Source organism: Stegostoma tigrinum, chromosome 33, assembly GCF_030684315.1.
Source record: "Stegostoma tigrinum isolate sSteTig4 chromosome 33, sSteTig4.hap1, whole genome shotgun sequence".
In the NCBI taxonomy this organism is placed as follows: Eukaryota; Metazoa; Chordata; class Chondrichthyes; order Orectolobiformes; family Stegostomatidae; genus Stegostoma; species Stegostoma tigrinum.
The window spans coordinates 835,441-851,316 of record NC_081386.1 but is presented as its reverse complement, the minus strand read 5'-3'; the positions used below and the strand labels follow the sequence as shown (position 1 = coordinate 851,316).

General features: G+C 41.3%; 1 protein-coding gene across 2 annotated transcripts in view; it reads left to right on the top strand.

Annotated features, from left to right (window-relative positions):
- ankdd1a (ankyrin repeat and death domain containing 1A) overlaps window positions 1-15,876 on the top strand; it is a 189,664-nt gene that overhangs the window by 115,772 nt on the left and 58,016 nt on the right. The window contains exons 12-14 of one of the 2 annotated variants that reach the window (XM_048563010.2): window positions 1,774-1,831; window positions 2,239-2,337; window positions 10,059-10,154. In XM_048563010.2, coding sequence (XP_048418967.1) covers window positions 1,774-1,831; window positions 2,239-2,337; window positions 10,059-10,154 — 253 coding nt within the window. The remainder of the gene's footprint in view (window positions 1-1,773; window positions 1,832-2,238; window positions 2,338-10,058; window positions 10,155-15,876) is intronic. The other variant, XM_059639229.1, reaches the window with a different exon arrangement.

The window sequence follows — 15,876 nt, the reverse complement described above, 5'->3', positions numbered from 1 at the left end:
AGTACGTTTGCTGATGACCCAAAGGTTGGAGGTGTCATTGATAGTATCGAGGGGCTATTGCAGGTTTCAGCGAGACAGTGACAGTATGCAGAGTTGGGCTGAAAAATTGCAGATGGAGTTCAACCTGGATAAATGCGAAGTGATGCATTTTGGAAGGTTGAACTTAAATGCTGAATATTGGATTAAAGGCAGGATTCTCGGCACTGTGGAGGAACAGCGGGATCTTGCTGTTCAAGTGCATAGCTCCCTCAAAGTTGCCACCCAAGTGGATAAGGTTGTTAAGAAAGCATATGGTGTTTTGGTTTTCATTAACAGGGGGATCGAGTTTAAGAGCCACGAGGTTTTGCTGTAGCTCTACAAAACCCTGGTGAGACCACACTTGGAATATTGTGTCCGGTTTTGGTCACTTTATTATAGGAAAGATGTGGAGGCTTTGGAGAGGGTGCCAAGGATGCTGCTTGGACTGTAGGGCTTGTCTTACGAGGAGAGGTTGACTGAGCTCGGACTTTTCTCACTGGAGAGAAGGAGTAAGAGAGGTGACCTGATCGAGGTGTACAAGGTAGTGAGAGGCATGGATAGAGTCAATAGCCAGAGACTTTTCCCCAGTGCAGGATTGGCTGCCCGCGAGGGGTCATAGCTTTAAGGTGTTAGGAGGAAGGTATTAGAGGAGACCTCAGAGGGAGGTTCTTCACCCAGAGAGTTGTGAGCGCATGGAATACTTTGCCAGTGGTAGTCGTGGAAGCGGAGTCATTAGTGACATTTAAGTGACTGCTGGACATGCAAATTAACAGCAATGAATTGAGGGGTATGTAGTTTAGGTTATTTTATTTTTGGATTAGGATTAATCCACGGCACAACATCGTGGGCTGAAGGGCCTGTACTGTGCTGTACTTTGCTATGTTCTATGTTCTAAGAGTTTGGACAAGTTAGGACTTTTTTTCTTTAGAGCATTGGAGACTGAGGGGGGAACTTATAGAATTGTATAAGATCATGAGAGGCATGGATAGGGTGAAGCGTTGAATCTGTTCCCCAGAGTTGGGGAATCGACGAGTTGAAGGCATTCGTTTAAGGTAAGATGGGAAAGAATATAGGGGAACCTGACGGGCAACTTTTTTACACAGAGGGTGATACGCGTATGGAATAAGCTGCTAGTGGAAGTGGTTGAGGGGGGTACATTAACAGTACTTAAAAAGCATTTGCACAAATTGTATACACAATTGGCTTGATGTTAAAAAGCAGAGAGTAATAGTGGAAGGATGCTTGTCGGACTGGGGGCCTGTGATTAGTGATGTGCATCAGGGGTAAGTGCTGGGCCTGTTGCTGTTTGTTATCTATGTTGACGATTTGGACGAGAATGCACAAGGCATGATTAGGAAGACCTGAAAGGATGTGGCTCAAGTCCAGGGAAATGGGGTTTACATGGATGGAAATTTTATCAGCATGGTCCCGTTTAGGCCGAAGGGCCTGTGTCAATGAGGTAGGACTCTGTGACTCTTAAATTAGAAAGATGTGACATGCCCTGCACAAAGTTATGCTGACTGTCCTTGATTAGACAATGCTTTTCCAGATGGGTGAAAATCTTATTCCTAAGAATTCTGTCCAACAGTTTACCACCTACGAATGTGAGAGTCACTAGTGTACAAGTTCCTGGATTATCCCAATTTCTCTTCTTGAACAGAGGATGTGTTTTAGTTGTGTTTTTCTTGTTTCTGGTGTCTTGTTAGCTGTTGGGTGCTTGTTCCAATTTTATTCTCACTTGCCTTTTCTTGCTAGGCCATTTCAGAGTCAACCACATTGCTGTGGATCTGAAGTCGCACATAGGGCAGACCAGGTAAGGAAGGTCATTTGTGAGTCGGATGGGTTTTTGCAACAATCTGGTAGTTTCATGGTCAGTATTAATGAGAGGAACAGTTTTTGTTTCCGATTTAATTAATTCCACAATTGCTATGCTGAGATTTGAACTTCCTCTGGAGGATTAGCCCTGGGCTTCTAGGCTAACCTCTAACCTGACATTATCCTATGCAGCATTTCCATTTTTGATACCTTGCTAGAAATTCCCATTCAATGATTCTAGTTAGTGTCTTCTTCCTTGCCCATGGTTTAAAGAAGAGTGGTGGTTGCATTATCTGTGAGGACTACTCTGCATGGGGCAAGTATTGCAGCTGTGGTTTCCACAACATTTTGAAAGGATGGTTTGTAATGATTTGTATTAACAAATTGCAAATGATTTTCCCACAGAGACAGCAAACAGCACTTCACATCGCAGCAGAGAATGGCAGGCACGTGATTGCTGACATGATCCTTATAGCAGGTGTAAATTTAAAACTAGTTGATAAGGTGACTTTGTTTTATTTTCCTTCAGTGTTGTCAGTCTTTGTTCATCCTTGATTTTTATTTAATGTCTGCGGTTTTATAGAAATATGTTTACTGTAGATTTTCTGAATGCACTTAGGACTGTGCAGACAATACAATTCATTCTTAATTAATTCATAGGATGTGAATGTCACTGCAAAGGGCAGCATTTATTGTCCATCAGTAATTGCTCAGAGTTCAGTTAGGGGTCAACCACATTGCTGTGGATCTGGAATCACATAGCCAAACCAGGTAAGGAAAGCAATTACCTTCCCTAAAGGATAATAGTGAACAATTGACAATTGGTGCCAGTTTCAAAGTCATCATTAGACTTTTACTTCCAGATGCCTTAGCTATCATATTAACCTGTACCTTCACGTACTTCCATTATCTGCTAAGGTGGGATTTGAGCCAGGTCTCCAGACAATTACTTGACTCTCTGGATTAACAGTCTGGCGATAATACCACTAGCCATTACCTCCTCAGACATGGGCCAAGACTTATCCAATTATTCAGCAGCATCAATTATTCAGCAGCATCTCTGAGGTCTGAGGAAGGTTCACCAGATCCGAAACATGTTTTTTTCCTTCACAGATGCTGCCAGACCTACTGAGCTTTTCCAGTAACTTTGTTTTTGTTCCTGATTTACAACATCTGCGGTCCTTTCGGTTTTTACTTATCCAGTTGTGGTGTTTCTCTCTCCTCATTCAAAGAGTTGGTGGGGAATTCATCCTGGCCAATAAGGGCTGCCCTGAAACCATTTAGTGACTAAACTGGCTAGAAACTGAGATAATGGGAACTGCAGATGCTGGAGAATTCCAAGATAATAAAATGTGAGGCTGGATGAACACAGCAGGCCAAGCAGCATGTCAGGAGCACAAAAGCTGACGTTTTGGGCCTGGACCCTTCGGGCCTGAAGGGTCCAAGCCCGAAACGTTAGCTTTTGTGCTTCTGAGATGCTGCTTGGCCTGCTGTGTTCATCCAGCCTCACATTTTATTATCTTGGCTAGAAACTGACTCTGCTTTCTCACTGCCTGCCTTCCAGCCCTGACCTGGGAACATGCTTTATACAATCACATCTATGTTCTGATCATGGTTGCAGAATAGTAACTGGGAGATACACACTCAATAAAGCTACATATAGGGCCAATAGAGCAACTTTGGCTTGACTTGACAGACCACGTTGTTCTCTTAGTGATTGACAACTGACAATCAACAATTGTCTACTGTTGCAAAAATCCACCTTCTTTACTAATGTTCTGTAGGGAGGAATTTGATTTTATTTTTATCTTGTTTAACCTAAAGTGTTTTCCAGACACACAGCAATGTGGTTAAGTCTTAAATTTCCTTAGAAGTGACACAGTAAGCCACCTAATTGTACCAAACTGCTACAAGAGAAATAAAACTGAATGGACCATCCCAGTTAAGCTCAGGCACTGGAAAATGACAAACACAAACTAGACTCTTCTAAGTCTTCCTTACTAGCATATGGAGCTTATGCCAAAATTAGACTCGTCTAAACATCCAACGGATTGACATAGTCAAACTCTCTGAATTGCACTTGACATACAATCATCATTTTTTTTAAGATTAGATTCCCTACAGTGTGGAAGCAGGCCCTTTGGCCCAACAAGTCCACACCACCCCTTGAAGCGTTCCACCCAGACCCATCCCCCTCTAACCCACAAACCCCTGAACACTATGGGCAATTTAGCATGGCTGATCCATCTAGCCTCATATCTTTGCACTGTGCGAGGAAACCGGAGCACCCGGAGGAAACCCATGCAGACATGGGGAGAATGTGCAAACTCCACACAGACAGTGGCCGGAGGCTGGAATCGAACCTGGGTCCCTGACGCTGTGAGGCTGCAGTGCTAACCACTGAGCCACCGTGCAGCCTATACTTTCTCTGTTTTGTCTCATTGGGCAGACTCAAGCAGAGTTGGCATCTCATTGGGATATAGTTCTGAAGGAGTTGTCACAGGGCTTATTGACATAGAGTCCTCATAGCGAAGTCTTAAGGCATTACATATTACACGAGACATTGGGAAGGAAATCATCTGCAGATTATCACCTTACCACCTCGTCTCCACACCCTGCTGATGAATCAGTATTTCTCCTTGTTGAACAACGCTAGAAAGAAGCACTTAGGTTGGCAAGGGGAACCTCAGTCAGGCATGCTACTACTGCATGAGTTGCTAGACTGGGCCTGTTACGCATGGTGAGGGAACTAACAAGGAAAAGCCTAATAGACCTTACCAATATACTTGTTGCAGATGCAACTGTATATGACAACATTAATGGGATTCAAAGAGATCTACAGCCCAGAGAAAGGCCCTTCAGTTCACCATGTCAGCACCAGTCAAAAACAATCACAACTAACTATTCTAATCCTATTTTTCAACTCTTGGCCCATAACCTTGTATGTCTTGACATCGCAAGTGCACATCCAAATACTTCATAAATGTTATGAAGGTTATTGCCTTTACCATCTTTAAAGGCAGTAAGTTTCAGACTCCTACCACCTATGGGTGAAAAGGTTATTGCTCACATCTCCCCCACACCAGCTATGCCTTACCTTAAATCTATGCTTTCAGTCATTGATCCGTACATCAAGGAGAACAATTTATGCCTGTCCAACTCAACTATACCCCTCATAATTTTATACATCTTAACCATATCCTCTGTCATTTTCCTCTGTTCTAAGGAAAGTAATCTCAAGTCCATCCAATCTATGTTCATAACTCAAACACTGCTGCCCAGACAACATCATGGTAAATCTCCTTTGCACCCTCTCCGATGCTATCATATCCCTCCTTGAATCTGGATTCAAGAACTGCACACAACACTTTAACTGTGGCCAAACAAACATTAAATACAGTTCCAGCATAAACTCCCTGTTATTAAACTCCATGCCTCGACTAATAATGGCAAGTGTACCATATGCCTTCTTAACCACTTTATCCACTGCCCTGATACCTTAAAAGGACCGGTGTTTATGTACAATAAGATGTCTCTGATCCTCAGTGCTTTCTACAGTTCTGTGTTTCATTTTGTCTTTGACTTGTTTGTCCTGCCTGAGGCCATCACCTCACACTTATCCAGGTGGATTCCATTTGCAACTGATCGACCCTTCTGATCAGCCCATCTACATTGTTTATTGTCTACGGTGTCCTCCTCAGTATTTACCATAACGCCAATTTTTTAGTATTGTCTGACAACTATTATTGATCAACTTCTTGCATTTAAATGTAAAGGATCTGTATAAATCATGAACAGCAAGTGTTCCAACACAGATCCCTGTAGGGGTCCAATGGACGCAGACTTCAAGTCAGAAGAACATCCCTCAACCAGCATCCTCTGCTTCATGCCACTTGGCCAGTTCTGGATCCAATCAGGTGTGGCTTCTGATAGCCTAAAGTTGGTGACCAGAACTGAATGTAATGGCTAAATTGTTACCTAGCCATAGCTTCATTAATTTTCAGCATTACCTCCCTGCTTTTGCATTATATACTTAAGTTATTGAACCCCAATGTCCCATTTGTTTCCCTATTTAATCTGTCAAAATTCTGGCAACTTCTAGAATCTATGCTTTTGAACCAGGTCTCTGTTTCCCTGCACATTATTTAGAATTGTGCTATTACGTACGTGTTGTTTTGTTTTCACGTCCCTCATGCTAAAATGGAACACTTCACGGTTGTAATAATTTTAAAAAAATTTTTGTTTGGGATGTGGATGTTGTTGTCTATCCCACATTGCCCTTGATCAGAGCTGCTTGCTAGGCCAGTTAAGAGCTGTGGGTCTGGAGTCACTTGGAGCCAGACCATGCAAAGAGAGCAGATTTCCTTCCCTAACAGACATGGATGAACTAGATGGGTTTTTATGACAGTTGACAACGGTTTCATGGTCAGCATTGAACCAGGTGATTTTTGCTGATATGCTATGGTAGGACTCAAATCCAATATCCCAGAATTTTAGCATTAAAACATTACCACCACCTTCCCTTCCCATTGCACTTGTCACTCATTCTGGTAGCTTATCTAGGTCCTATTATAGATAATGGTGCCATTCTAACTGTCAGCAATACCCCCAAGCTTGGTAACATACAGTAAATGTTAAAATTTTACTCCATTTCAAAATCCAATTTATATATATCAAAAAAGCAATGGGCCCTAGCAGTGAACCTCAGGAAATCCCACCATCTACAGTCCTCCAGTCTTAAGGACAATTTTGCGTGACTCACTGTTTATATCCTTAAACCATTTTTTAAATGCGTGTAAATGCTGACTCTCCTATTTCATGCATCACATTTATTGATCTGTTTATTACAAGTTTGAGATGGCTCCTTTAAGTTAATGTTATCACTATCTTTGTTTTTTGTAGGATCCATTTCTTGCTACCCACTTACTATTTACATGCTGACAGAAAAGTTTCAGATTTCCTTTCACATTAATTACCATTCTATGTCATACTCTTTGTCAGAAGGTATATACTGAAGAAAGAGATTTTCAGAGGCGATAGGTGTCAAAGGGTATGAGGAAAGAGTGGGAATATTGTGTTGAGGTAGAGGATCAACCACAATCATGTTGAATGGCAGAATGGTCTTGATGGCCCAAATGGTCCACTCTTGCTCCTCTTTTCTATGTTTCACTTGCCCTCTAATTTTGCTGCTTTTGACCTGTTCTCGCTTGAAGAATTCACTTGTGTATCATACACAATTTTTTCTAACATCATCAAGGAACAATAGAAATATGAATACTTAACTCTTTGGCATGGGTAGAGAAGTAGCCGATGGGTAGGAAACAACAAGTGGGGATAAAGTGTTCTTTGTCAATCTGTGACTGGTGGAGTTCCACAGGTATGAGTGCTGGAGCCATAACTGTTTACAATACATATTAATGGCTTGGAGGAAGGAAGCGAATGTACTGTAGACAGATTTTGCAGATAACAGAAAAGTAGGTGGAAAGTCAGGTTGTGAGAGGTAAACAAACAGCTTTCAGAGAGATAATAAAATGTGAGGCTGGATGAACACAGCAGGCCAAGCAGCATCTCAGGAGCACAAAAGCTGACGTTTCGGGCCTAGACCCTTCATCAGACCTCTCTGATGAAGGGTCTAGGCCCGAAACGTCAGCTTTTGTGCTCCTGAGATGCTGCTTGGCCTGCTGTGTTCATCCAGCCTCACATTTTATTATCTTGGAATTCTCCAGCATCTGCAGTTCCCATTATCTCTGATAGCTTTCAGAGAGATATTGATAGGTTAAGTAAGTGAGCAAAAAGTTGACACATGGTGTGTAATGTGGGAAATTGCAAAGTCCTTCATTTTGGAATGGAGAACAAAAGAGTAGAATATTATTTAAATTGAAAAAAAACTGCAGTAATCTGTAGCATGTAGAGATTTGGAGGTGCTTATGCATAAAAGACGGGTAAAACACAGCTGCAGCAGATAATCAGGAAGGCAAATGGAATGTTAGCCCTTATTTCTGGACGGTTAAAGTAAGAACAAGGAGGGCTTACTGCAACTGTACAAGATGTTGGTGAGACCACATCTGGATGACTGTGAGACATTTTGCTCCTTTATTTAAGGAAAGGTACTTTTTATTAGAGGCAGTTCAGAGAAAGTTCACTAGGATGATCCCTGGTAGAGAGGTCTTATGAACAAAAGCTGAACAGGTTAGACTCTACTCACTGGAGTTTAGAAGAATGAAAAGTGGCCTCTTTGAAACATACATGATTCTTAAAGGGCTTGACAGGGTAAACACTGACAGCATGATTTTCCTCATGGTCGTATTTAGGACTAGAGGCTATAATCTCAGAATAAAGGGGGCATGCAATTTAAGACTGAGATAAGGAAGAATTTCTTTTCTCAGAGAATTGAGAGTCTTTAGAACTCCTCGCCACATTGAGCCCTGAGGGCAGCATCTTTGTGTATATTTAAGGTTGAGATAGATTTTTATTTCAGTAGGAGTTTCAAGGGGTTGGGGGAAAGGGCAGGAAAGTGGATTTGAGGAATGTTAGATCCTATTGAATAGTGTAGCAGGCTCGAAGGGCCAAATGGCTTGTTCCTATTCTTATTTTTAATGGTCTTATGGTCGCAGAAAATAGAGTATTGGCTGAGGGTGTTTTGCAGACTGGAAAAAGTGAATAGAAATAATCAGAAGAAACATTCAAAAATGCAAAAAAAGTAAGCACGTATCCTCATAATGAGAAATAAAGAAATAATAACAAAGGGTGACTAAATTGATTAAACAAGAAAGTGTGAAAATTAACTTAACGATGAATATCAAAACAATCAAATAGCTTTACAGTTGCAGAATGAATAAAGGATGATCAGGAGGGATGTGAACCCCTTTAAAACTAAGAACCATGATATTGGCAACTAAAATAAGAATATGGTGAATATTTGAATTACATTGTGTCAATATTTAGTGTGGAGAAAGAGGTTAGCATGCCCTAAATCCCAACAGAACTGTAATGGAATCAATGCTAAATTATTTCTACACCAAGAAAAATGATGAGAATACAACAGATCAGGACTGGGGGGGATGTGTGGGGGGACATCATTAACCAGTAGTATTATCGCTGGACTGTTAATCCAGAGTCCCAGATAATGTTCTGGGGACCCAGGTGTGAATCCTGCCACGGCAGATGGTGGACTTTGAATTCAGTAAAAAATATCTGGAATTATGAATCTAATGATGACCATGAATTCAATGTTGATTGTCAGGAAAACCCACTAATGTCCTTTAGGGAAGGAAGCTGCCATCCTTACCTGGTCTGGCCTACATGTGACTCCAGACCCACAGCAATGTGGTTTACTCTGAACTGCCCTCTGGGCAAGTAGGAATTGACAATAAAGGCTGCCTAGTCAGCAATGCCCTCATCCCATGAATGACAAAAGATTAAAAAAAGACCAAAAGTATAATTTTCCAAAATTCTTTTGGTTTTACAACTCTAAATATTGTGCCAGTCACTTCATTATTTAATCATGTGATTTAATTATTTAATTGAGAAAATCATGACAATTATAAATAGCCTAACATCGATTATCAAAAATTGCTAGTGTTATTTATTAAGGATGGGTAATGGCCATGTTGAAAACTTCCACCTCACCTAAAGGAGCCATGCTGATTTTTTTTAAAGAAACTAAAGTAGTGCATTTCAAAGAAACTAAAGTAGTGCGCAGGATATATTACTTGTGCCTATAGGCATAATTCGTATAAACATGTAGAAGGCAATTGGAAAAAGTCGCTCGTAAGAGTCTAATCTTATACAAAATTTGTGCTACAGCAATGATGCCAGCCAGCCAGCCAGTGACTTTTATAAAGAGTGAACTGGGACTAAATAAAAATAAATGACAGTTCCAAACATGCTCATTTACTATGAGGAATGTTAGCTTCAAATCAGCCTTACAAAAAGTCTTCAAGAAATCTCTGCAAGAATAAATTAACATTTTGAGTCTTTGTTTAAGGGGTTTTGTTGACCTAGAATTGCAAATGCAATTGTCATGTACCATCTCACCACTCCATCAAGATACTTGATTGATTACTTTTAGCTGATTTGACATGAGGTATAACACAAGTCTGAGGAACAATTTTCAATGTATGGTTTGAATTGATTAAGAATTGTTTGTTAGAATTGTTGATTATTTTTCACTAGTCAAACATATTAAGGATGAAATTAATTTGATTTTTCCACTTTTGTTTTAGCAAGGAAAAACATCCTTAGAGATAGCAGCGCGTGGGAACCATATCAATTTGGTTGATATGATTATCAAAGCAGACAGATTTTATAAATGGGAGAAGGTGAGTCATCTATCACAAGGATAATGTTCAACATTAGACATAATTTCCTTTTGTATTAGAGTTTGTCTTTTATGTCTATCAGAGATTGTAGGCTGAGGTTTCCCCACACACTCTGAAAACACACTGTCCTGAGGAAGGGTCACCGGACCTGAAACGTTAACTGTGTTTTCTCCTCCACAGATGCTGCCGGGCCTGCTGAGCTTTTTCAGCAACTTTGTTTTTGTTCTTTAAAAACACTTCATTGGCAGATATGAGGGCTCAAAATCCCATTTACCTGCAAGGAATTTGTCAGCAGTGTGATGCAGTTTTCTAATTGGCAGCCTTTGTGTTCGTTGTCTAATTGAGGATGCTGAATAAATTCCCAGAATGATTAGTGGGGGGATGGAATAATAGGGCCAACAGCACTTGCTGGCTCGAAGCCCCTCTGGATAGATTAACATTACCGAGGAAGAAATGTCTTAGTCATAGTCATAGAGGTCTACAGCACAGAAAAAGGTCTTTTGGCTCATTGTTTTTGACTAATGCAGACTCAACCATGTACCTGTTTTAATCCCATTTTCCAGTACTTGGCCCATAGCCTTGTATACCTTTAGCAGTGCAAGTGCACATCTAAATGCTTCTTAAACGTTATAAGGATTTCTGCCTCAACCACCCTTATGGGCAGTGAATGCCAAATTCCCACCAACCTCTGGATGGAAAAAAGATCTCTCTTCACATACCGGCTAAAGCTTCTGTCCTTACCTTTAAATGTAGGCCCCCTTGTTAATGGTCATTCCGCAAAGGAGAATAGTTATTCCTGTTTGCCCAGACAATGCATTGATTCCATTACAGTTCTGTTGGGATTTAAGGCATGCTGACCTCTTTCTCCACACTAAGTACTGACACAATGTAATTCAGATATCCACGATATTCTTATTTTAATTGCCAGTATCATGCTTCTCAGTTTCAAAGGGGTTTACATCCCTCCTGGTTACCCTTTATTCATAATGCAACTATAAAAGTGTTTGATGGTTTTGATATTCATTGCAAGTTAATTTTCAAACTTTCTAGTTCAATCAATTTTGTTACCCTTTGTTATTATTTGTATATTTCTCATTATAAAGATATGTGCTTAATTTTAATGCATCCCAGTGTCCTCTGCTCCAAGGAAAACATCTCTAGTATTTTCAATCTCTCTTCGTAACTAAAACTCTTCAGCCCAGGCAACATCCTGGTAAATCTCCTCTTCAATCCAGTCATGTTCCCCCCCCCCCCATAATGTGGTTCAGGAATTCCACTCAATACTCTAGTTTTGGCCTAACCAAGTGCATCACCTCACGTTTATCTGGATAGAATCCTATTTGTCAGTGATGATCCCATCTGATCAGCTCATCAATATCCTCCTGTAATCTTTGGTTGTCATCCTCATTACTTCCCATCTCAACAATATTTATATTATCCACAGATTTACTGGTTAAATATGAAGTACTTGAGTGTGAATGTAATACAACATGAAGGCCTGAGAATCCAGCTGACTCAGCCTCCATTTGTCTCAGTGGCAAAATTCAGTGCTTTGTCTCTGATCTTTCTATTGGAATTATATTTATCATTTATCTTGTCCCAGACCTTGCCCATAACTAATCTACTCTTAATGATACTTTAATTATTGTTTCTAAAATATTCCCATATCTGTTAAGTCCATCAGTGTAGAGAGGAAACCCCGCCACAGGCACAGTGTTACCCTTAGAATCATAGAATCCCTACAGTGTGGAAACAGGCCCTTCAGCCCAATAAGTCCACACTAACCCTCAGAGAATCCCACCCAGACCCATTCTCCTGTAACCCACTGAATTTACACCTCCCTGAACACCATGGGCAATTTTAGCATGGCCAATACACTTAACCTGCACATCTTTGGACTGTGGGAGGAAACCGGAGCATCCAGAGAAAACCCACCCAGATACGAGGAGAATGTGCAAACTCCACATAGACAGTTCCCAAGGATGGAATCGAACCCGGGTCCCTGGTGCTGTGAGGCAGCAGTGCTAACCACTGAGCCACTGTGCTGCCTGAAGCTATGCCGTATTCATATTGGTGGCTCATTTATCGTGCTACTAAAAGAGGCATCAGTAATACAACTCCCCCACCCCTTTTACATCCCCTTCTGTCACATCTGAAACATCTAAACTGTGGGACATTCAGCTGCCAGATATGTCCCTCTTTCAGCCAAGTCTCCGTAACCGTGGTAATGTCATAGTTCCAAGTACTAACCAAAGCTCTAAGTTTATCTACCTTGCCTATTGTCCTAACATTGAAACACATGCATTTCTGACTACCTCCCATGCTCTTTTCAGCAGTGTTTTTCTGTCTGTTCTTGTTCTTCGTCATGTTTGCCTTGGTTTCTATCTCCCGCTCAATTCCTGCATCTACTGCCCTACTCCTGATTCCCATGCCGCACTAGTTTAAATCCACCTCAACCAGGATTGACTGCCATGAGGGGTCATAGTTTTAAGGTGTTAGGAGGAAGGTATAGAGGAGACGTCAGAGGGAGGTTCTTCACCCAGAGAGTTGTGAGCACATGGAATGCCAGTGGTAGCCGTGGAAGCGGAGTCATTAGTGACATTTAAGCGACTGCTGGACTTGCTCATGGACAGCAGTGAATTGAGGGGAATGTAGGTTAGGTTATTTTATTTTTGGATTAGGATTATTCCACGGCACAACATCGTGGGCCAAAGGGCCTGTACTGTGCTGTACTTTTCTATGTTCTATGTAACCACTCTATCAAGTACACCATATCAAAGACATCAGTCCTGGTCCTGTCCAGGTGTAACCCATCCAGTTTTAGCAGGTCCCACCTCCCCCAGAATCGGTCCCAGTGTCCCACGAATCGGAAACCCTGCCCCTCTCATCATCTTTTCAGCCACGTATTCTTTATTGATTAACAGCATGAGGGTGTCGCTGGCCAGGCAGCATTTATTGCCCATCTCTAATTGCCCAGAGGATAGTTATGAGTCAACGACCTTGTTTTGGATCTAGAGTCACACTTAGGCCAGACCAGGTAAGGATGGTAATTTCCTTCCATAAAGGACATTAGTGAACCAGATGGGATTTTCCAACAATCAGCAACTGATTTCTGTTCATCATTAGACTCTGAATTCTGGATGTTTATTGAATTCAAATTCTGCTATCTGCTATGGCAGAGTTTGAGCCCAGGTCTCCAGAACATTACCTGGGTTTTTGGATTAACAGTCCAGTGGTAATACCACTGGGCCATTGCCTCTATATATACTGCTGTTTCTACTCTGACTGGCTCGTGGCACTCGTAGTAACCCTGAGATAGCTACCTTTGAGGTCCTACATTTTAACTTCCTTTCTAGTTCTTTATATTCTGCTTTTAGGACTGTATCCCTTTTTTTAAACTTGTATTGTTAGTACCAATGTGTGCCATGACCACTGGCTATTCTGTTCTCCAGAATGACCTGCAACTGCTCCGAGACATCCAGGACCTAGCACCAGGGAGGCAACACACCATCCTGGATTGCAGCCATACAAATGCCTATCTATTCTCCTTACAATTGAATCCCCTATAACTATAGCATTTATATGCTTATTTCTCCCTCCCCCAGCAGTAGAACCAACATGTTCCCAGAGAGGCCATTCTCCTCAACAGTGTCCAAAATGGTACATTTGTTTTGCAGGGGAATAGCCATGGGAGATTTCTGCACTGCCTGCTTAGCCCTCCTGCACTGTCTGATGGTCACCCATTCCCTTCCTACCTGTGGAGTCTGAGTCTGAGTCTGAGGTATTACCACTTCTCCATACGTGCTATCCACAATACAGTCTGCCTCACAAATGCTCCACAGTTTCCCCAACTCTAAAACTCGGGCTTCCAGGGTCTGCAGCTGGAGACACTTCTTGCACGCATGCAGGTCCCGGGAATTGGAAATGTGCCTGGCTTCTCATATTGAGCAAGAGGAGCAGACTATGAATTAGAGCTTTCGTGCCATGTCTCACCCCTTTAACTTAATTAATTGTTATGTTGTCAAATACTTTTCATACTAAATTGAAGCTGCTGGTACTGCCTGCTCTAACAATTTCTCAAAACTTACCTGCTACTCACCAACAACAGTTTTGGCTTGTACTGCTTTACCTGCTGGAACTCTCGCTGACAACCTTACTCTCGCGATGTTCTGTGTCCTCTCATCTGAATCTTGCCTCTTTTTTTTGGTTAGAGAAGGAAGCAGGGATGTAAACACTACTGTAATGTAATTAAGGGTGGTGCAGACCATCAAGGGAGACGGAGAGGTTGGGAGAGAGAGAAGGGCTAAATCAAAATGGAATTGAAGAATGCATTATCCAAGGAAGTGAGAAATGAACCCAGGACTTTTGGCGCAAAGTTAGGGGCACCACCAGTGCACCAGAAAAGCCCAGGACCCCAGCTCTTTTTTTTTGTTCAGAGTACACTTATACACAACTGAATTTTTTTTTTTGTTCCCTGTCACCAAAAAACATGTGGTTTTATTCTTCCATTATTAACCACTAGCAGTAAATCATTTTTATTTTCCAGTTGATTAATTTACGTGCAAAGCCCACGAAGGGCAATGCAAACTATCAAAGGCAAGGGAGAGGTTGGAAGATGAAGAGCGGGCTAAATCAAAACTGGGAAGGATCAAACTACCTGAATTTACATGCATAATTCCAATAATGGAATAAAGTTAGCTTTATTCCAAAAGTGCAGCATTTCCCCTTACATGTTTAAGCACTAATGTTTGCCATATTCCTGGTACGTACAATAACTGTACAAAAGCAACACAAACTTCTAGAATACTAGCAAAACAATTAAATGTAATATTGATTAATTACTCCATTTCAAGCTCTTGTTCAAGTGTGATAATCACTAGATAATCGTCTTTGTTTCTGATAGTGCCAGTATTTCCCACACAAACATTTGCTCCAGTAGGGCCAGCTCTTAACTACAAACTCCAATAAGCATCATTTTCTCTCAATCAACTCAGGGGCTGCTCTGGTTGAGTCTTAAAGGGACCTGCATTTCTCACTCTGACAAAGTCATATTTGTTTTTAAAAAATATTAAGGGGTCAGATAAACTAGAGAACAACTGTTGCTACTAGTCGGAATGTATAATTCCAAGGGTCCAGACTTAAAAACTACAGCCAGAGCTTTAAGAAGTGGACTCAGAAAATCTTTCTTCACTTTGCTTGGAACACATTTTCAAATGACAATTTCAAGCATCTTCTAAATTTACAACCTGTCTTGTCTGCAAGGACAAGACAGCAGAACCACCAACTATAATGACCCCTCCAAGACACACCATTCTGACTTGGAACTATATCGTCATTTCTGTTTTGGCCCTTATGTGGCATTAATTGATCTCCTAAGATTCTTAGATGGTGGCTGGTTGAGAAGGTTGTCAGTAGAATCACAGAAGTGTTATGGTGCCAAGGGAGGCTGTTTGGCCCATCATGTCTGCAGTGGTTCTACTACTTAGTTTAGTGCTAATCTCGTGCCTTTTCCCTATGTTAACGCGCACCATTTTTATCCAAATAATCATCCAGTGCCCTCTTGAATGTCTCAATTGAATCTGCCTGCACCACATTTCCAGATAGCGTATTCCAAACCCTAACAACTTGCTGTGCACTGTTGTTTTATCTCTCACCCTTGCTTTGCTTGCACATCACTTTAAATCTTTGCTCTTTCATTCTTGTTTCTTTTGAGTGGGCACAG